Here is a 24,393-nt window from a genome sequence, read left to right on the forward strand (position 1 = left end):
ATTTTTTTTTAAACCTCGATTTTAGGTTTTAAATGAAAAAAAAATGAAAAAGATATTATGACATATTAATTAAAGTGACTTGGAATGTTTATAAACTTGATAAATGAGAAGTTATGTTTTCACATATTTTTGTCAGATTAACAAGAACAGTGGATATAACGTGAAATGTAGTAGTTATGGTACTAACTGTTTTATATAATTTTGTTTGATTACTTTAACGTCTTATTAACAGCCAGGGTCATGTAAGGACGTGCCATGTTTGATGGTGGTGGAAAGCCGGAGCACCCGGAGAAAAATCACCCACCAGCGGTCAGTACCTGTCAACTGCCCCACATGGGATTCGAACTCGCGACCCAGAGGTGGAGGGCATGTGGTAATATGTCGGTACATGGGCATGTGGTAATATGTCGGTACATCTTAACCACTCGGCCACCGCGGCCCCGTCTTATATAAAATCACACTCCAAAAATATTGACAGTTCATAGAGGTGGTATGAGTATTTGATCATGGTAATCTGTTGCAAAGGAACAGGCATTACGGACACATCAATTTAAACTCGTTAGATAGGTCATTAAAGTCATATTTGTAACGAGCTTAATATAAGAATTGAAAAGTATGCATGTTCTCCTAAGAATGTAAAGGAACGGTTATTAAAGAAACATCTGAGTATCACAAACGTATCATGATTTTACTTTATGGACATTAACATACCTTGGAATAACATAATGATATAGCTATAAAATATCTAGCTAAACTTTCACTCTTTATAGAAATGCATATGTACGAATCGAGTAACTTCAAAGTGAACACCTACCAAGTTTTATCAACTTTATCAAAGAAACGATTATAAATGATTATTTCGACTGTTTACACATTGATATGGATATGCGCAAATTGTATAACCCAATATAGGTCCAATCTTCAGAAAGCACTACAAGTATTGCCAAATATCAAACCACTATCGACAAATTGATACTATAGTGTACATATAATTAATATACCTAAAGCAATGTTTCATACAAGTTTTGAAATTAATTGATATGAAACAGAAAATAGACCGACTTAATTACACAAATACTTACCTCATGTGATTGAGAATGCTGCTAGGTACTGCTTGATACGTCACCTGTTTGTGAGTGGGAATTCATATATTCACAAACTAATGACGTCATAATTAGTACCTAATATGGTGAATATGTGATCTGATAAGAACTTACATTTAAGAGTAACGTGAACCTCCTCCCTCAGTACGCTGAATCTTGCCAGGTACGTCCTGTGTTCTGGGATAACATGGGTTTTTCTCCAGTTACCACAGGCAAAGTCGTAAAAGTTGTTACAAGGATCTACGCTGAAGTCTATTCCTTTGAACACCGAAGAAGCTGTGAAATACAAATGATGATACACATGATATATCGACGCTACAGTCCCCAGATGTTTTTTGTTTGTTTTTGAAATAAAAGGTGCTTAATTAGAACTTAAAACTTAAAGATGTCACAAACAAATCTCGAAAAGGTACTGCCTTGTTTGGGCAATTTGACTTTAGTATTTGCTTTTTATAACCACATGACTACGGACGCTGGATTTCCTTGTCGAACTAGAATTGATAAGCCACTTTGTCAAAATCGATCTCATAAATATATATAACTCTTTTAACAGGTTTGTTATTTATAATATATTTTACCGCAAGGAACAATATTGAATAGAGTCAATAATAGATATCTTACCTGCTTGTACACATTCCGGAGTAGTACATACTTCACCTGAATAAGAAACGGTGGTATTTTGTAAACTATATATCATTACTTATATTAGTATGTGCGCTCTAGGCATTATCAAGTACTGTATTTTTTTTCGTGAAGCCTTTTTCACCCCGTATAACATTTTGTGAAAAAAAATATATCTAATTATACATTATTTACTGTTTGACTATTGTAAGCGGTTTTAATATTCTGGGCCCTATCACTTTCGTACTGGTTTAAAGGTTTGGGGAGAGACGCCTTACAGAGAAAAATAAACAGAATAGATACTAACATTTATGGATGGCATATATGTTACCAGGCTCTTAATGTAACCGTGAGCGTACAGCATCATCAGTAATATAGCTGATTGGTTAAGGAGGAAGTAATTGGAACTTAAATTTGATACAACACAAACACACATTCCTCGCTGCTGTGACGTATCGGTTGATAATTTATATCTTGTTCGAATCTCTGTTTTACTCGCAGGCATTTCATTCACTCGAAGCATACTTTCAGTCGGTATTTAGTTCGGGTAAGTGCCCTTTGAGCTCTGATTTGTTTGGAATACTCAAAATACCAAACGTTTCATATACCAAATATACTTTTAAAAGCAATTGATACTGAAGAGGAAGTTGTACATCTTAAACTTTGATAAAAACCATTTGCTCTGCTTTTCATGATCACATAATTAAATTTTCATGAAGACGTTTAAGTGTACGATCTCATTTGTGTTATACATTCACAAGACGCGAATAGAATATAATTACACTGTACATTACAAACGTTAGGAAACATTAGCACTGTTATTTTTACGGGTCACAACTGAACCTAAACCTGAACCTGATACCAAACCTAAAACTAGAAAATTAATAAGTGTAAATATAATTGTATAAATCAGGCGATTCCTAATATTTCACGGAACATTCCAGTGAAATTACCGGCTATTTTTATTTATTGCCATATTCACGTAAAAATGTTAAAATGACAATGTAATATTTGCATTATATAATCAAGACATAGGATATTATTAGGCGAAAATTATGTATGCGTCTCACTAATAACAGTATTGACCTGTTTGATCAAATTAACATCTGCTATTAAAATCATAGAAAACTTGTATTTCCGAAGCACAATATCGCTTACTATTGTCCACTAGTCAACTAAATAGTTTTTGGGAAAACTAAACATTTATACATTTTACAACAAGGAAAATGTATACTAACTTTGTGGAGAAAACCAGTGAAGTAAAACAAGAGGCCCATTGACCTTAACGGTCACCTGGGTTCAGACACAGAATGAAACAAAGACAGACGAGTATTTGGTTCCATCAAATCTGTGAATTTAGAAGAAAGATTTTTGAAATGTTATTGATTTTGACCCCATTTGGCTCCGCCCCTCTGGCCCCTGGGGGTCAGCCAGGACCAATATGAATATGACTTTAAATGCTATCCCAAGCCAATAATTCTAACCCAGATTGACTAATTTCCTATGAAAACTAAGCAATTAACGTTCATAAATGTATTTTTCCTATATAAACTATAGTAAACTTGACACCCTTTTGTAAAATTTTGTAAAGGGCCTTAAGACCTCCCAATCTATGAAGAGTATCTGGTTCCATCAAATCTGTGAATTCAGAAGATTTTTAAAATTGTTACCATTTTGACCCCTTTTGGCCCCGCCCCTCTGACCCCTGAGGGTTGACCAGGAGCAATATGGATATGGTGTTGAAATACTTTTTTTCAGGCTAATAATTTAAACCCAGTTTGACTAATTTCCTATGAAAAATAAGGAAATAATGTTCATAAATGTGTTTTTCCAATATAAACTATAGTAAACTTGACCCCTAGTATTTGATTATACCAGTTCCAGAATTTCAGAAGATTTTTGAGGTTTTTGCCTATTTGAATCATTTTGGCCCCGCCCCTAAGGCCCCTAGGGGTCAGTCATGGAAAATTTGTTAATAGGATTCAATGGCCATCTCATAGGAATAATTCTGACAACATGCATTTGACTAATTTTCTATTATAAAAAAGACCAAATAATGCTCAAAAATGTGTTTTCCATAAACTATAGTAAAATTAACCCCCTCCCCAGGGGGAAACCTGAGACCCCAGGGTCATATAATTCACAATTTTTGTAGAGAGCCTTGAGACCTTTCTATCTATGAAGAGTATTTGATTCTACCACATCTATGAGTGGAGAAGATTTTTGAAATTTAACCAATTGTACCCCTTTTGGCCCCTTCCACAGCCCCCTGTAAGATGGGGGTCATATATTCACAATTTTGATTGGCCTTATGCCTTAAAAGGTTTGTGCAAAATTTCATTTAAATCGCTTCAGCGGTTTCGGAGAAGAAGTCGAAAATGTAAATTGTTTACGGACACACGACGGACGACGCACCACGCACGACGCACGACGACGGACAAAAGGCGATTAGAATATGTCACTTAAGACTTCGTCTCAGGTGACCTGAAAACCTACGTTAGTATCTACTGCTGACGCAAGGATTATTCATAGAACTTATCTGTGTTTATATTGTGTATGCGTTTTTGGTTGTTGTTGAATACAATTATTTCCAATCATTACATTTAAACAATAAGTTTTTATTATTGCTGAATAGTTGTGATATCATCATATCAATCACTATTTAGAGACTCAAACGATAACCCGCAGGTAAAATTGCACAAATTGACTAGGGTTTCAATCATCACAGAAATATTTTTAGGAATGTTTCGGTCCAGAATACGAAGCCGCTCAAGCTGACTTTAAAATACGGGCTTTTAAGTCGTACAATCTTGTTCATTGAAAAAAATAGTATATACGCCAGTTACACAGATGTACGTTGCTGTATCAATACCAGACGAAGACTCACCTTGCATGTCTTTATATCTGGCTACTCCCACAGCCAGCAGGATAACTAGTATTAATACGACGAGTATAATGACTAGTACAAGAACTATTAGGATTTTCTCCAACAATGTCCTGCGCTTCCAGCAGCATCCCTCTGAACTGTAAATACATGCATGTATATCTATTTAAACAAAATGTCAACAAAACAGGACGTTATTTTCTATCCCTATCACTTTCAGGCTTACCTCAGCATCATAGTAAAACACTCCATATTAATACTGAAAGTTGTCAATTGTTGACACTGTTTTATCACAAATAGCATAGTTTGGATAGATTGTTTTAAACGGTTCACACAAAATTAACCGTGATTGAAAAACCATAACATCATATCTAAACGAAGCATTGAACGGTGAGTTGTTATGATTTTCTTAGTTTAACGTTGATGTATTTTATCATTTTTAGGTTTTAGTATGAAAACTCCTTGGATAAGAACAAATCAACAAAATGAAAATTTACACTATATGACACTTCAATAAATGTCCTGAGTGATATTTCCTTCGAAAACGAAAAATTGAATAACACTAAAATCGATACAAGAACATTTCTTACACAGAGTATATTCGAATTCAAATCTTTCTATAAAAATGGAATATTTATAGTATGCATAATATATTTCATAAGCGAAATGTTTTTTATTGTTATTATATTCGTTTCATTTACTATTATTATTATTATTACGAAATCGAAATATGCAGTGATTTCTTCATTACAGATAACATCTAATTTATTATAGCTAAACTATAACATTGAAATATTTAAACATTGCAGACAAAATATCTTACATATAATTTCATTTCAAAGACGCATCTATGTTTGAATCAAAGTGAACATTTCAATATAGGTGAAATATTCTTCAATTTCTGTTTTACAGTACTCCATACCGATAGGTAATATATATACAGTAGTTCGTTATCTAACACTAGTCACCGTTTAAATGGTTATAAATGTTATTAATTTGTTGGCAACTTTCATTTATTGGCCATTCAAGTAGTGCTGAAACACGTCAACCGTCGATAACGGACGCCGTGTGGGGTCATTAGTAGTGAACTGTAGCATACAGACAGAGATGAATGGTTACCGGCACACACTAGGCAGTATGGTCAACTTTACAAAGGGCATGATTCATACCTTTTCGAAAACAATGCATTTAAATTTACAGCATTAGAGAACCTGTGATATTTATAAAAGGTATTCAAATTTTAATTCTAATAGTTTAGTTGCTTAGTATACAATGACATATTATATTTTATAATTCTATTATTTGTGCAATCGTTTGCCGAAGGAATTACTTTGGTTCGGATGGAATCTAAAATGCCATTGAGTAATGGGTGAAGTCTAGACTAGGAGCAGATAACCTTGGGTAGCTGACCATATGCACTTAAATAAAGATATGATAATTGAGAGTAATGCTATTCTCAGGGTCCTGTTTTGTTTTACATTCCCGACCACATTCTGTAATGAGTTAAAACCAAACATACTCTGCCTCCACCAATCAATTTTGTTTAAAGTATCAGTTTACTGACGGTTCTCACTGTATAGTGATTATCTGTAGTGATTATTAGTGAGTACCTAACTATATCTATACAGCAGTATCTTACTGATTAACTCACTGAACATTTTCATATACATATGTACATCTAAGTATCCCTGCCGTGGATCATACCTTTCATTATCTATGTTTGGTTAAGAATAAGTTAGTTTTAGTTAATGATCATATCAAGATAATGACAGAGGTGTAAATTTTTCCACTTCATCGTTTATCATAATAAACAGACATATTGAAGTTCTTGCTATCATTATGTTCCTTTGGTTTTCGTTCTTGTATTGTTGTTAACAAACTTGATATTTCATCTTTTTGGTTTTCATTTCGATAAGAGGAGGTACGATAAGCATTATCGAGTTGATTGTGGAAGTCCCATGCGTTTCTTTTCTTGACACCAGTATTTTCAAAATTGTTTAACGATATATTCAGAAAGTTTTTGAGGAAATACTTCTCAACTTTGTTAATAATGAAAACTTACAAGGTAATTGATATAAAAGTGCTATTCAAGTAATCATCATCTGTACAGCTACACTATTGTGGGCTTCCAAACATTCGGATACTTAGCCTTGCACTGTAAAATTGTTTTATATATTACAAAAAGAGATAATGGGACCGTGCCATACAGATGTTGATTGACATTACATCTGACAGATGTATTGCTGTCTGAGTGTCTAAGTGCTCCTGTCGGTCGTAATACCATCTTGAATTTTTTATTCCATTTTGAAAAGATGTTTTTTCATTTATGGCTTTAAATGATTTATTTCACAAATAGGTATGAAATGGCACGATAAAATGTTTCTATAAACGTCCAAGAAAACACATATAAGTGCTATAATAGCAAACGTTAACAATAATACTGTCAAAAATCTACATGAATCAACAAATCAAACAGTAATTGTTTTACAATATGTTTGCGGTTATAAGTGTTTCTAGCATAAGTGAAACTGGAAAAGAATCGAAGCAAGATGTGCTGACATAGTCTATGTGAAAACGGTCCTCTGTCCATTGGAACCGGCATTAATTTACACTCCATATTTGTTGGTTTACCGTAAGTATTTACCAATCCTTTCAAAACATTTAAAAAGTAATAAACCTAGCCACAAGCTCATTCAAACTTGTATTGTTTCCTTACCACCAAAACGTAACACAAATGTAAAGATGATGAGTTTAAGAGACAGGGGAGCTCTACACCAGTGATTTAGTTGTGTATCCATTACACGCAGCTGTTGAGCACCAGAAATGTTCAAATCTACCAGATTTTATAGATTGCTTAGACGTTTCCGTGAAATTTATCACGGATACTGGAATTATAGTACAAGTATATTTACACATAAACTGTCTTATATTTCATCTTTTCAATATGAACTTTACATTTATAGTAACGTTTTGTTTTGATGAAAATCAATAAAATGTAAAAGATAGAAGAAAACTTTACATTTATATATTTAATTCTAAATTTCAATATAATTTTTCACGCTTTGAATGTGTATCTGTCTTTTTCGCCATTCACTTCGATACAGAATCAAGTGTTAGACGTTTTGGCACATGACAATTAACCCTCTACCTCTGGGTTTCGTATATAGTAATCAATTCCTATGTTGGCAGTTACCACGTTCTGACCACAAGTCGGTTGTTTTACTCAGGGTACTACTACGAATTGTCATCACCTCGGTTGTTTTACTCAGGGTGCTACTACGAATTGTCATCACCTCCTATAACATTATTGAGTATAGTTAAAAAATTCTAAGTGTTTATACATGTTTATGACGCAAACTAAACACAAACAATAAACATGGCTAGCGATGCCTTGCACATGTTCGGATATGATACAGTAAATCTTGTGTGGTACACCTGACTGAAGCACCATCATAAAAGCTCTCCTCTGTAAGTCGTTACAGGACCTGTAATATGGTTACAAGTGCTACGAGTCCCTACCACAAAACACTCACATGTGCTATGATGTGTCATTACACCAACATATCGCGCTAGTGCACGCGCTGTCAGCTAAAAGCGCGCCGCGTGTAACATATACCCAATCAAAACAAACATCAGAATGAAACTACATCTTCAGCTTGCATCTAGATTCGTATGTGCATAATTACCACAAATTAGTTAGATTCACAGAGCGGTAGCATAGGAAACGTAAAATCTTCACTATCAACAATCCTGCTACTATATATATATATATAAGATGAGCCCTATTGACAATGTTATTGTTATATAGCCATAGTAATTATTTAAACACTAAAATAGACACATGAGTGTTTGAAATTATCTTGAATCTAATATAAATATAATCATAACGTGTTACATTTATTAGGTCATCTGACCCGAAGGGTCAGGATGACCTATAGTCGTCATGTTTCGTCCGTCGTCGTCCGCCGTGCGTTAACTTTTCACATTTTGAACTTCTTCTAAAGTTCTACCAGTGCAATTTGGCTGATACTTGCATGAAATGATCCTGACATGGTCCCGACAAAGTGTTGTTATTTTTCGGGTCGATCCGAAATCCAAGATTGCCGCCACAGCCGCCAATTTGAAAACACATTTTGAACTTCTTCTCAAGTTCTACCAATGCAATTCGGCTGAAACTTGTATGAAATGATCCTTATATGGTCCCGACAAAGTGTTGTTATTTTTCGGGTCGATCTGAAATCCAAGATGGCCGCGACAGCCGCCATATTGAAAACACATCTTGGACTTCTTCTCAAGTTCTACCTATGCAATTCGGCTGAAACTTGCATGAACTGATCCTGACATGCTCCCGACAAAGTGTTGTTATTTTTCGGGTCGATCCGAAATCCAAGATGGCTACCACAGCCATCATCTTGAAAATACATTTTGAACTTCTTCCTTGAGCCTCTTGTTTGAAATAAAAAGATTTGAAGAAAATTGAAAATGATCCTGACATGGTCCTGACAAAGTGACACCATATATAATTAATTTTACTATTGCCAAGGTAGTCAGATGACCGTTAAGGCCCTTTGGGCCTCTTGTTATAAAAAGTGTCTATCCAATGACCTGTTGTGATATTATGAACATCAATTAAGTATTAAATCTTGAAATCCAAAGATCAATTATAGAAAATTCAACAACATCACAGCAAATATCATAACAATATTATCTCTGAAAAAAATCATATAGAGAAATCTGTAACGAATGCTAGTACCCTCTTACCCCTACCCTCTACCCCTACACTCTACTCTCTACCATTTACTCTCTAACACCTACCCTCTACCCATGCCCTCTGCCCCCTACATTTAACCTCTTCCCTTTACCCCTACATTTTACTCCCTACCCTTTACCCTCTAACACCTACCCTTTACCCTAAGATATTCATTGACTGAAGGTTTTTCTTTAATGTTGCTACTGTTGACTGACTTCAGGACTACGTGTAAAGTTTTCTGTGATTATAATACTATTGACTGACTTCAGGACTACGTGTAAAGTTTTCTGTGATTATAATACTATTGACTGACTTCAGGACTACGTGTAAAGTTTTCTGTGATTATATAATTCTTGACTGACTTCAGGACTATATGCATAGTTTTCTGTAATAATAATATTGTTGACTGACTTCAGGACTACTTGTATAGTTTTCGCTAATGATAATGTTGTTGGCTGACTTCAAGACTATGTGTCAAGTTTTCTGTAATAATGATACTGTTGACAGACGGTCTGTGAGAAAGGGTAAGAACTCTGATATGAATTAGGCATCCATTCCAAAGATCAAAAGAAGGAACAATTCGTGAAATGAGCGTGTAATGGGACAGTTGAGGTCGAGAATGACAATAATGTGACTGGCGTCACGTGAAAACCAACTACATACGTCTGACCCAGTCTGTCATATCTTCTAGCGGATCTTACCAGGCCATCACGGATTCCTCCTGGTAGCAGACAGAATTTCTGACGTGATGTCAATTACAGCATGAAATGAGAGGATAGCTATTGTATAGCTATTCTACATAAAACATGGATTATTGTTTATCTCTGAAAACCTATATAAGTTTCCGTAAAGGCCCATTACCTTTCCGGAGCAAAATATAAAGGTTTCTTAAAAAACATTAATAACACCAGAAAATGCATACCGGTGATCTAAAATAAGGTTACGACACCAAACATATGCAAGATTGCCTGCGTAATATATGAAAACAGTGGAGAGTCAATTCGCTGTTTTGCCGTCTGGCGCAGTGATAGTCAACTGCCGCGCGGTATTTAGGACGACGGCGGGAAACATAATACGACCCGCGATATGAAAATAAACATTTTATTTATTTTAATCAAATCGTTCAGAAGGTGATGATAAATGTAGTATTAACGGTAAGTTAATAATTTTCAGGACTCTACAAAATTATCGATCTTGTTTTACATTCCCATTTTAAAAATTAAAAGCCGTTTCGGAAAGGTGGTGGGCCTTTAAGGATCATTTCTGTCATTATTTAAAAAAAACAAGTTTGGTTTGATAAAAAATTCTTTTATTATAACCTTACTGAATATTCCTGTTGTTGGGGTGTTGGTGTTATTATTCTCATTTTTTTTCTCTACAGTATGCATATTGCTTAACAATAACATTTTATTCAAAACGTATCAAGGTGGGGAAAAGATATACATATACATGTAATTACAAAATAAAAAAATACACACAAAAATATATTTAAAAAAACAACAACAATATCACTGATACGTCTTGGCATTAGTAGAATATGAAACAAACCGGTATTCTATCTAAGTCCATGTTTCCCGCTATACCACCATTAAACATGCCACAGACACCGTTAACTGTTGACGGATGTCATAGTGTGTAAAACATACCCCATCTGTTGTTGTTTCACAACCGAATGTTTACTTTTCCAAAGACATGATGTGTGGTTGTTGTCTTTACCTTGTTACAAAAATGTATTTTCCATATCAATCATAAAGTCGTTAGGGTATTTCGTCACCGAAGCGTGAAATAACCAATAACTCCTATTCCGAGCCACCAGCCGATCAGCGACGAATCAAAATAACGCGGTCCGATATAAGGATATTTTACTTATTCCTAGAGTCAAAATGTTTTAAAGTTTTTAAAGTATCCTTAACCAAATTGGGTTAAAAAAGACAACAATTGTAAAGATAACTGTATCAGGGGCTCCGGAATAGCAAGCGTTCTCTACCATATCAATCAACAGTAAAGGTATGATAAGAAATTTCATTTTATTAGGTACGGAAAGATGTTTGTCGGGTGTATTAAAAAAGTTCTTAAAATAAAATTTTTCTATCATTTTCAATTGCAAATTCAATTCAAAGTTACCGTCTATATCATATCAATCCAATTATTTGTGACTTCAACGATTTGAACGTTGAGCCATATAACATAAAATGATCGTGAACTGATTGGCTGGTTGGTGCGTGTGTAAGTGCACATACAGTAGTACACATGTCTGTTGTGGTGCATTGTGATTTGGCATCAGTTAACAATAAAAGAGAGACAAAATCTGAAGGAAATTTTCGATTTAAGAAGGTAAATTCTGAAGATGATTTTCACGTGCCAGTCGTTGGTAAAAGAAGGATGAATCGCAACATTCGTGACTCGCTCCAGTGGTTGCTGCCAGATTGGTATTTTGAAAAAGGAACTTGATCCAAATACACAGAGACTAAGTAATTAGGTAAAGTTTCTGATAGAGGATGTTAGTGAAAGCCGGGTCATGGCCTCGTGTCCGTAGAAATGGGCCGTGTAATTCGCTTTGCATGATGTAAGAACTTTGCTGTTTGGTTTAGGATACAGATTCAACGCAATTTCCACAATTTCTAATCCTTAGTTTGATCAAAGTTACAAACTAGCTATAAATATCTTAAAACTCTCAGACTATTTTATACACTGTAGCACAAACTATGGTGCTGTAGATTTTTTACCACCCAGAAGTGAAAAAATACAACGTGTAATTAAAGAGATTGTTTATAATGTAAGAAATGACAAAGACAGAAAACTATAAGCTAAACAGATTTGTGACCAACTAAAACAGTGAGAACACTACCGTAATCTATGCCTATCACTTTTCCTTCTCATACAATTGCTGATAGCAGTCACAAAATCGTCGAACTAAAACATGGAAAGAAATATCAGCAAAACTTTACACATCTACAAACGTCTACCTGATACAGGTACGATGGACTTAGTAACATGTCAGGCCAAATCAGTCAATCTACATAAGTGTTTTGAAAAAAGTATGCGTCATCCTAGGAAATACAGCTATCTATATCATCGATACCTCACTGCGCCCTAGATGATAGGATGTATCGTACGTAATGACCGTGTATATTAAGACATTAGAGTTCCAGTGGTGTAAAGGGATCAAAAGTATGGTAAAACAGACTTGGATGGAAGGATAGAAGAAAAGAAAACACCACTTACCATCAGATATTGTACAAAAGTATGCTTTGTAATTAAACAAGTCTCTCTCCTGTTTGTCCTGGTATTTTAATGTTTTGTCGGCCAGAGAGTAATAAGTGCATATAGGTCATGAGTATATAATGTATCCATATGTTTATTTATTGTTTTATTTATTTTGGATTGTAAGTGATGATACTTACGATTGAAATGGAGATAGTTTGAATTCGTCATAGTCGCCGTTACAATGACTTTGAGTTCTATCCTAAGAAGAAATCAGACTTAGGTTTGTAAAGCTTGTTTTCCATGCTTAGTACAGAGAGTAAGACGACCGGCTTGTACCACTATAGTGTAATTATGACTTGCTCGGGTGTACAGTTTGGTTTCATAGGTAGAAACGCTTCATTGAAATAACACTGTATACTTAGATAACAAATCCCTCTATGACAAAAGGACACCATAAAGAGTTCATTCTTCGTGGCTTTAATATAGGTAGGATGCTATAAAATCAAGTATCATATTTATACGGTACAAAGAAGTAGCAATCGAAATGGCCATTACGTTATACTTATTTCCTGATTGATTATTTGTAATTGACTGTAGTACACAGATGGTAGCCAACACCAGGATACATCTAATTAACTAAATTAGACTTACAGTTTTGAATACGTTAATTAAAAAATCCAAATGCCAATGGCAAAATAAAATATGTCTTCGTTTAATTGTAATCATCAGCTTGTACTGCTGTTACTGACAACTTGTTGACGTGACGTATCCATTTCAAATATCTGCTAATTGTAACATTAATCCAAATACGTATGTAAATAATTGGTACAGAATATAGCCCACAGGTAAACAGCAAACCCTAACCACGTGGTAAGGAGTAAGTTGATGCCTACTGCGGCCTCTATCTAGCATTGTTATCATAACCAGTCATCGCGTCGGGAAATACTGGAGCAGGCATAATACGATGGTGTTGAAATCCCTAGTCAACTTGATAGTAATAAACAACAAACAATATAGGTCATGGACGCCAACGTGATTCGGAAGAAAAAAAGTTGACATGCATTTGACAAATTCTTTAAAAAGCGCCATAAAATATATCAAATAAGGAGATCAGAATACTGTTGCCAAATAGTGAATTTGCTATATATTTGATATGAAAACATCTTCGATGAAAGCAAAATAGATTGTAGATGACAATACATCTTTTCGACAAATGTAATCCTACATTGATGGGTCAACTCAAGTTGTAGTTTATACTGAGATATCTACAAATTAGGATATTAGTTATCTAGATATCCAGATATATTCGGTAAATATCTGCACATGAATATCCAGTTATCATTATGTTGATTGATATCCGTATGTTACCGAAGTACAAGTAAAAACTGTCACTCGAAATCCTCAGTTTTGGTAAAAATATCGTGAGAAATGGCAGTGTGATTGCTGTTTAGCACATGATTTTCACCGCTATTGCTATATTGACCACACAATTGAGGTCCTTTCCGTAACCAAGAACACTCAAGACTCGTACCTTAAAAACAAGATTCTCAGAATCCAATGGATTTTTTCCGCTTGGTTTAATGGGGATATGAAGTCTTTTATTGATCTCGTTGATTCTTTAGCTCTATTAGATTCTTCAGATCTCTACTTATTTTGTTTTTTCATATATCCTTTTAACTTCATTAGTCGTTTCTAACAACTATAAACATGAAGTTGATTATAATAAAAATACAAAATGTGTGATTAATATGTATAGTGATTATATGAAGAATACGTAGTATATGGAAATGCCGAAATACATGGCAAGCTCAATTGTATGATGAATAGATGACCAGTCATAAATCATTCATTACAAAACACAAATATCAATTACAAACAGTCTCTTTTAAAATGTCTGACATACTAAGATATAAAAGTCGGTGACTAGCTATAGTATTATCGTAAAGCATTCCGTTTCAATTAATGTACCGAAAAATAAACCGTCAATCGCAAATACTGATTTAATGGTTCAATGATGAGCCCGGAAAAGAGATTATCTTGGGAAACGAGCGTTTTATTTAGGTTGTCAAAGGGCTGTCGGGTTATCCTCCTTATCAGATCTACCCCCTCCCAATGTAAGTCTACATCTCAACCTTAAGTAGATCGCATCTGTAATGGTGCCCCGTTACCTTTATATACCTCGACACATACTTCTTTGTGTAACTTCTCGTCCACGCGAACATTAATGGTATACCTCCTGATATTCCATCATCGGGTTATGTGAATCTGATTTTATTCAATTCAAAATTTATACATATTGCAAAATAATGAAGTGCTTTAAGTGGTAATCTAGATTAATGAACAACTTTATTTATTGCATATTATGTTGTACTTGTATTAAAATGAATTTTATGATTATTTAATTTCTTTGCCAAACTACTGTATAGCCATCCTGAACTGTTGAGTATTAGTCTTTGGATATAACCCGTTTGATACATGTGCTTCACCACAAGGTGTGATTTAACTACTATAGTTCCGTTCTCATAACAGCATATTTCGCATAATCATAATGATATTTTATTTACACTTTCTTATGTTTGGAATGAAATAAACTACAACAACGTATAACCTGTGATTGGTGTTTTACAAAGTATTATAAAATATCAAGAAGACATTTGTTGAATAGTCTATAGCCACTCAGGCGCATTTGAAAACTGCCATTTTGAGAGATTGCAAAAACATCGTATTTTAACACACGTCTATGTCTTTGATACTGTGTTTGATAACGGTCAAAGACATCAACTCTAACTTCTTTCTGAATTCGAATCTCAAAATAATTGCATATATCAGAGAGTAAAGATTACGAACCCTGATACGGATACATAAACCTTTTTCGCCATACATGTTTTATATGAAAGGACATAATCCTTTGCAAATAGTAATAAAATTAATGTTGATAGTTATATATCTATATTTTCACTGCAGCCCTTCTATGTAACCTTACCAAGAGCAGTAGGCATTTATCAGTCTATGAACTGCCATCAGCTCATTATGGCGTCATAAGCATTATGACGTCACATTGTCTTGCCAGCGATCAACGGAGATGGCTGTTCAAATGGCTGTTCATGTAGCCAATATAAATGCCGACTGGACAGAGGCAAATTCAACGTGAAACAGTGAAGATTAATACAATAAAGATGTATTAACAATTGTAACTACTTTTATTTGTAGTAGACATTTGCATATGATTTATGGAATGAGAATGGGTTTTGTTTTACACACAAAATGACCCATATGCACCAAATGCAAAATCCCGAATGAAAGTATACAGAAAAATACTAGAGTGCACTCTCTACGAACATGTATTTTTGCACTCTCTACGAACATGTATTTTTTAAAACAATTTTGTAAAAAAATTGAATCCATTATGAAATCAACACCTACCTTTCTTCACACTTCTCAGGTGGCATGGCGTTGCTGTATAGTTCAATTAAACTAAAACGTTACAACAATTCTAAACCAAGTGAAGTACACATCCATGAAAACACAATAAATATAAAAGTTTTTCCCACGCGGTTTCGCTTTATCCAACGAGTGAAGAGAAAATTGCGGTATTGCGTACTATCCCAGTACTACCTACTGCCCCCGGAGTATCACTGGTGAGTGTAGACCCGCCACTCAGCAGCCGTACCACTCAATGGGAGGAGGAAGGAAGCTTTAATACTGTCTATATAGATAATAGACGCTAGGGGGTATAACATAGTATCAGTCGCACCACTATTTACTTACAGAAATAGTTTTACGTAATAAAAAGTACCTCTAATGCTACAGCGAACACTCAATACGTAATTTGATGGCGGTAAACGTATGCGATATTCTTTCCCCAATACGATATAATCATGGACTCCGTCATAGACTTGACTTGTAATTGGCCATGAAAGATACCATTAATACTACATCATCATATTTTAATTTTTGGTACCATTTCAGATATGTTCCAAATAATTAGAATTTCTTGAGCGTCAATACCAGTAATTTCAATCCCAGTGATACAAAAAGACATGAAAACGTGAGATTAAGTTTGTTGAAAAGATATATATTATCGCAGCGCGGAACGAGAAATAAAAGGCAGTCTTGCATACACCAATTAAAATTCTTTTAGTTTTTATATTGATATTATAAAACATAATTTTTCAATCTTGAGTTTCCTACACAGGCAATTTTTCTTCACGTGAACTTTGCGTGAATTTCACACGAAATTCATGATAAGAAATATTGCCTGTGTACAATATTTAAATAATACTACTTAAATATCGCTAGGGAATCATTTACTCGATTCATGAATAGCACATGTTAAAAACAAAATCGTACAGAATATATTATGCATTTTACATAATTTACACAACCTAATAACATTTATGTCGGTACTATTTTTTTAACTATTTGTACATTTCAGAACGTTGAGAAGGAAAATTTTGATATTAGAAATCAACAAATATTAATTGTTCATTTTCCCTAGCATTAGCACATTATGTATAGTGAATATGACGTTTTCTTTCTATGTAGATAACTTTGCCTTTGGATTTACAGTGGACGTTACCTTTATCCAAACAACATAGCTAAACAATAACATTGGCTATTTTTGCAGAGATCCCATGGGCTACCTATGCCATCGATATGTATGTACGATTACGAGATGTTGAATCACACCTAGGTGTACTTGATGACTTGTAATTTAGAAACAACATGTTTTTTCTCTATGTGAATGGAGAGCACAAACTTCGTAATTAGATATGATGTCATCACAACAAGGTTGGAGTACGAATTTTGATTATTAGGAATTTCAAGAACAGAAAACTACCTTCCATGAGATGAAAAAATATGACCATAAAATTACAGTATAGTTGTTTTTTACTCGAGGGGATTATATTTCGCTACATGTACATTCATGGCCAAATCATTTTCTGATTACTTAAATCCGTGCGAATAAATTGGAAAGAATGACAAGAAAGATAAATTTCATGTATATTTTGGTATTGTTCGAAACTGACAGATAATTTCTATACCGTATCATCCACACGAAAGTGTGTTGAAAAAATAATAGGAAAAAACCACATACAATCATATTTGTATAAAGTTAAAGAACCTGGAGATAAGAAAAACATGTTTATACTATGCAATCAATCAATGTCAATGGCAACACCTTTGTATATAATGATGTTTCACTCTCTAATCTTATACAAGTAGAATTATGCATATCCTACTGAACAAAAAAACAACGAAAAACAACGATAAACTGAAAAATATTGACATTTGCAAAAGTCTGAACATCATCATTTGTCATAAAAAGACTAATGATGAAGAAAATCTGGATAAGCTCTGAGACTAATGTTTAATAGCATTACGTTTATTGTTCTTTGTGGTTTACTTAGAAATGATCGTAACTAAAATTGTCGGGAATAAGTAAGGAAATCGCATAATATCAGGAAAAAAACAGTCCATAGTTTATCTGTCATACAGACTTGAATACAGTTATTGTTTTATAATGATTTCTATCACTTAAATTTTGATTGTTTGTGTCCAGGCCTCCTTTACCCAATGATGAGTGCGGTGTATATATACATAACTTTCATTACCTCGTTTGTGAGGCATGATATTCATTGGTATCACCTACAGTATTCTTAACGTTAACTTTGAAACAGGAAATCTATCTCAAATAATCAATTGATAATAATGAATGTCAATAAAATTGATAATTAAAAAAGCAAATATCTGTATAGTACAGTCCTATAACACACATGTATATATGTATACTGTCGTTATGAAAGAATTAATTATTATATATATATAAAACATTTATTGCTTAAAAGAATTGAGTGAAAATGTCATGATGTAATTTTGCAATAACTGTGGAACTACAAATACTAAATCAACAAATTCATTATTGCAAATGCCACATTGATTATTGAATTATTCGAAATCGTTCTGCAGCCTTACTTTGCAGCATTGTCAATACATCGCGTTTTAAACAAGTATACCTACATGTATTTGGTTGTTGATTATCTTATATCTATATTAAGTCTCCAATCGTTGTAATATATAAACGAGAAACATCACCCATGACAAAAAGTTACATTCTGCGTTCTATTCAAAACCCAGATACAACTTAGCAAGCTGCTGGTTTTTAAAGCTGCGATTCAAGATAAAACAAAAACTGTTACGATAGTAGTTTTGTCGGTGAGAGAAAATGGAACCCTTTTATCAAGATATTTACATCGCACACGGAGTCCCTGAGTAGAGAATGAAGATACAAGGTGATTAAGAGCTGTTAAGAGGTTTTGAAAGTCTTTGAAATTATCCAAAGGAGTCTGACAGCGTCAGTATCAAACGAATGTATCAGAATATCCTCGATCCAGTTTTATAAGAAAACAATGTCTTTTTTAGTACAGCAGCAAACTTCGATGAACGGTTTTGGATCTTTCATTCAAGTCGGCTAGCAAGATCGTTGTACTATATACTTCCATTACACATATATACTACTACTACACGTACAGTCTAGGTCGAGAAACTAAATTTCCAATTAAATAAAGGTAAAGTCAAACTTCATTAGGGAAGTCGAGAAACAGCATTCCAAGTAAATACCGGTATAGTCAAACTCCAGAAATCTAGGTCGAGAAACTGAATCACCAATTTAATACCGGTATAGTCAAATTTCAGAAGTCTAGGTCGAGAATTGAATCTCCAATTAAATAAAGGTAAAGTCAAACTTCATTAGGGAAGTCGAGAAACAGCATTCCAAGTAAATACCGGTATAGTCAAACTCCAGAAATCTAGGTCGAGAAACTGAATCACCAATTTAATACCGGTATAGTCAAATTTCAGAAGTCTAGGTCGAGAAACTGACCACCAATTAAATACCGGTACAGTCAAATTTCAGAAGTCTAGGTCGAGAATTGAATCTCCAATTAAATAAAGGTAAAGTCATACTTCCTTAAGGAAGTCGAGAAACAGCACTCCAATCAAATACCGGTATAGTCAAACTCCAGAAATCTAGGTCGAGAAACTGAATCACCAATTAAATACTGGCAAAGTCAAACTCCAGAAATCTAGGTCGAGAAACTGAATCACCAATTAAATACCGGTATAGTCAAATTTCAGAAGTCTAGGTCGAGAAACTGAATCGCCAATTAGGTCGAACAACTGAATCTCCAATTTCAAATATAGGTAAAGTCAAACTCCAAAACTCTAGGTCGAGAACCGGAATCTCAAATTAAATACCGGTAAAATCAATCTCCAGAAGTCTTGGTCGAGAAACTGAATCTCCACGAAAACGTCCTTAAAATGAGCCCTCAGCATTACTATAAATATTAATATACCAAGGTAAATCTTGTTGACTTAATTTCGTGTATAATTAAAGATGCAAAACGCCCACAGACCAAAAACGTTACTCATTATTTGAACAATAACTATGTTTAACCGTGTATATATTTGTCTTATTGACACAAAAATACAAAAGCATTTACACACAAATCATTTGTTCACGCTAAAATAAAAATAAAAAAAATACAAACAAGTATTGTTTTACGCACAAATACATTTTTCACACAAAGAAAATATTGAACTTAAATTCTATTTTTACGTATAAATATAAAAAAAATACGCAAACATTTATTGTCGTTACATACAAACTAAATTATATGGAACACATTTAACGATATATTACAACGATGTTTTTACACAAATGTTTTTACTTATTGAATTTTGCATTTTATAGTCCGATCCTATGCATGTTTATTATTTCAATAACATTCCTTATACATTATTTGTATGCTTCAAAAATGTCTGAAATGTTGTTAATGAAAAATAAAAAAATACCGTATAGATCTTAGATGGTATTATAACCATATATATGGTATAAAACCCAGAAAAGGGTACGATAACTAAAATCTATATTCCAGCTTAAACCATTTCAAAAATCGAAAAATATTACCGAAAATGAAGAATGTCGCCTTATGCAACAAAACTAAATTATAACGTTTACGATAGAGATGGCAAACCAACATTCTATCGCGTGAGATTTTCTACCGCGCATTTCTTGGAGAAATTTTATTCCTGCGAATTTATTAATGTGTCCACAAGACTTTATTTTTTTATATTCACGAAATTCAGTTCTCAAAAACATGTTGTGAGACGAAAATCGCGAGGTTAAGTAGTCGCGAAAGAAGGTTGTTTTTCGTAGTTTATTTCGTGGTATAGATCTTTCAAATATTTTAATGGGTAAGAATACAAAAAGGTGAAGTTATATAAACTAATATCGCGGTCGTACTATTTGTAGTTTTACAGCAATGTATGTACAGAAAACACCATAGGTTATACACAACAAATGTTCCATACCATACCATTTTCGTCGCATCGTGAGGTTTAGCAAGATTCCTCTAAATTAAATACAGAAAAACTTAAATATGTTATGATATAGTTTAATGCAGTGGATCTTTTCCAGGGTGATATCTAGGTATGTTGGCGAAATAGATAACGTTATCACAGGAGAGATACCGTGAAAAACTTTCAGCAACACTTTAAATGTAATAGCTGAATATGTATATTTATAATAAAAATTAGTTTTGAAAATATAGCATCTTTAAAATTACATACGAGACAGATGTTACACGAAAGTCCCATCAGATAGGGTGTTCTCTGATATCCTCCGTCGTGTTATATCTTATATATTGTATATCTCGTACTTTGAGACTCGGCAGATGTGTGTATTACAAACTGGCATGTTTGATTTAACACTGTACTATCTTTAACTTCGTGTTTGTCATATATTAAAATATATGTCTTGGTACAAAAACATGACAACAAACATTCTACCAGTAACCATCGGGTGAAGTCGAGAAAAAATAATGTTCGGAGAAGGGACATTTAATTATTGTGCGATGACGCCTTTGGGCTAGACGCCACTCCATTTTTTACTGACATCAAGTCATCAGAGATAACCTGTCATAGGATGCTAATTAAGTAAGTCAGCCAACAAACGAGCTAATTTAGATTTAATCTACAGAAATATTACACGGACAAAACACTAAATATGATACTGATTATGTGATATGTTATATCAATAACCGCTTTGTGTAGACCACGTTTGTAGAGTTATTGTCCAGCCGATATCCCTCAAGTAGCGTCTTTTTGAGATGCTCGAAATCCACCATCAATCTAGGTAAAGCATCAACCTGATTCGTTTAGCTCAACTCCACGGAAACCCTAGGATGTCACTAAATGATCCTTCCGTAGTTTATGGAAACTATATAGTTAACAGTTATAGTATCAGTCGATTTGACGTCAATATTTTGTGGGCGAAACACTGCTTTCTTTGAATACATATGACGTTCCGCTCCCAGGATCAATATCTACCTACAATGACAAATCACTGTTACAGAGTAGAAATGCGGAATATAATATCATATAGAAAACTATAAGCCAACTGTCGTGCTTAAACTAGATAGTTGTAGGGACTCGCTTGTGCAGTGAAACAAAAAGACGTCTGCCTTCATCCAACATTTATTTTCAACTGCTACAAGTACAATTCAATATCCGGTGATGGCCGGACACATATTCCTAAAACACGAAACAAGCTCTCCGTGAAATTATCGTCAGGCATGAAAACGCGAAACAAATTCTCCGTGAAATTGTCGTCTGGCATGAAAACGCGAAACAAACTCTTCGTGAAATTGTCGTTAGGCATGTAAACGTACGATGGCCGAAAACGGACTGACAGAATTGTGTTACTAGTAACACGTTTTCGTCAGCAAAATATGTACGTACAAATTTTGTGTCAAAAACCTATAGTTATAGGGATGCTATAGTAGTACGTTTTCGTCAACAAAATTTGTACGTACATATTTTGTTGACGAAAACCTGTTGTTATGATAGTAGTAGATTTGGCTGTACACGAAATGTGTACATGACAAAAACGTGTAGTTTAGAAATCTACTGAATCCATATACCAATTAACATTCCTTTTTTCTGTGATTGATTCTTACACGGTCATATGGTGACTTTACCTGATAAGGGCATCAAAACCAAAACGCGATGTTTACTTCACTGCAATGAGTCATGATACACAACGTATAAGACGTTCTCAGTAATAACCCATTTAGACTTATTGTAGTGCTATTCTTAGAACTATAGCGGTCAAGATTAAATTGAGCCTCCCCCCCTTTTTTTTCCTACCTGATTTATACACAAAAAAGATCATGATATATGCAGGTTTACTACTACGGGTGGTATATCTAGTTTTTACCATACGAATATGGCGGATTCGCAGTTGCAGGGATGTAATAAACTATGAATGGATAAGTAGTTGATAATATGGTAACTATAGCAATCCGGGTTACCTTCAGAATTAAGTTTGAATATGTTTTTAACCTCATGCATTTGAAAACAACAATATAATGAAAGGAAACTTAAAACTGTTTTGACCTTTCAAAGCCTTTATCAAGTGAAGTCACCATATGACCGTGTAACGATCAATCACAGAAAAAAGGAATGTTAATTGGTATACGGATTCAGTAGATTTCTAAACTACACGTTTTTGTCGTGTACACATTTCGTGTACAGCCAAATCTACTACTATCATAACAACAGGTTTTCGTCAACAAAATATGTACGTACAAATTTTGTTGACGAAAACGTACTACTATAGCATCCCTATAACTATAGGTTTTTGACACAAAATTTGTACGTACATATTTTGCTGACGAAAACGTGTTACTAGTAACACAATTCTGTCAGTCCGTTTTCGGCCATCGTATAAACGCGATTTAACTTTCCGAAAATAAATTGTCTCTTCTTGAAATTGTCATTCAACATTAAAACGCGAAACTAACTTTTTTTCTCGAAATTGTTATTAAGCATGAAAACGTGAAACTACTTCTTCGTGTAATTGTCATTAAGCATCAAAATGCGAAACTAACTCTTCTTGAAATCGTCATTAAGCATGAAAATGCGAAACAAACTCTTCTCGAAATTGTTATTAAGCATGAAAACGCGTAACTACTTCTTAGTGTAATTGTCGTTAGGCATGGAAACGCGAAACAAACTCTCCGTGAAATTGTCATTAAGCATCGAAATGCGAAACTAACTCTTCTTGAAATCGTCATTAAGCATGAAAACGCGAAACAACCTCTCCGTGAATTTTTCATAACGCATGAAAAACCCGAAACATACTTTCCGTGAAATATTCGTTAGACATGAAAACCCGAAACTAACTCTTCGTAAAATTGTCGTAAGGCATGAAAACGCGAAAAAAACTCTTCTTGAAAATGTTGTAAGTATCAAAACGCGAAACAAACTCTTCGTAAAATTGTTGTTAGGCATGAAAACTCGAAACTAACTCTTCTTGAAATTGTCATTAAGCATCAAAACGCGAACTAACTCTCCGTGAAATTGTCGTAAGGCACGAAAACGAGAAACTTACTCTCTTTGAAATTGTCGTTAGGCATATAAACGCAAAACAAATCAGCCGCAAATAAGCATTGGTTTGCAGTAGTTATTTATTGGAAATAAATTACAATTAAATTAAATTATGAAACGTCTGAACAGCTAGTGGAAAATTAACAATTATAATGCTTTTTCGAGGTTATAACTAATTCGAATGCAACAAACATTTTGATATGCATTAGTTTTGCAGTATCTCTGTCTTGGCTTTATGATATGTATATGGTTACACTGTTGATATATAATAAAGCGACTCCGCAGTTTGTTCACGGTACCACCGACTGAGAAGACTTTCGTTGTCAGCAGTATCTGTATCGTAAAGATAACGGTAATACACGCTGGAAGGATAAAGT

At 34.1% G+C, this 24,393-nt stretch overlaps 1 protein-coding gene across 1 annotated transcript in view; it reads right to left on the reverse strand.

The window, feature by feature from the left end:
• Positions 1 to 16,763, reverse strand: part of LOC138321824 (membrane metallo-endopeptidase-like 1) — a 31,048-nt gene extending 14,285 nt beyond the window's left edge. The window contains exons 1-4 of the mRNA XM_069265813.1: positions 15,989 to 16,763; positions 4,612 to 4,748; positions 1,725 to 1,760; positions 1,218 to 1,379 (exon numbers count right to left, since the gene is read on the reverse strand). Coding sequence (XP_069121914.1) covers positions 1,218 to 1,379; positions 1,725 to 1,760; positions 4,612 to 4,748; positions 15,989 to 16,014 — 361 coding nt within the window. The 5' untranslated portion in view covers positions 16,015 to 16,763. The remainder of the gene's footprint in view (positions 1 to 1,217; positions 1,380 to 1,724; positions 1,761 to 4,611; positions 4,749 to 15,988) is intronic.
• Between the last annotated feature and the right edge of the window lie 7,630 nt (positions 16,764 to 24,393).

The sequence above is a fragment of the Argopecten irradians genome, chromosome 1 (assembly GCF_041381155.1).
Source record: "Argopecten irradians isolate NY chromosome 1, Ai_NY, whole genome shotgun sequence".
Lineage (NCBI taxonomy): Eukaryota > Metazoa > Mollusca > Bivalvia > Pectinida > Pectinidae > Argopecten > Argopecten irradians.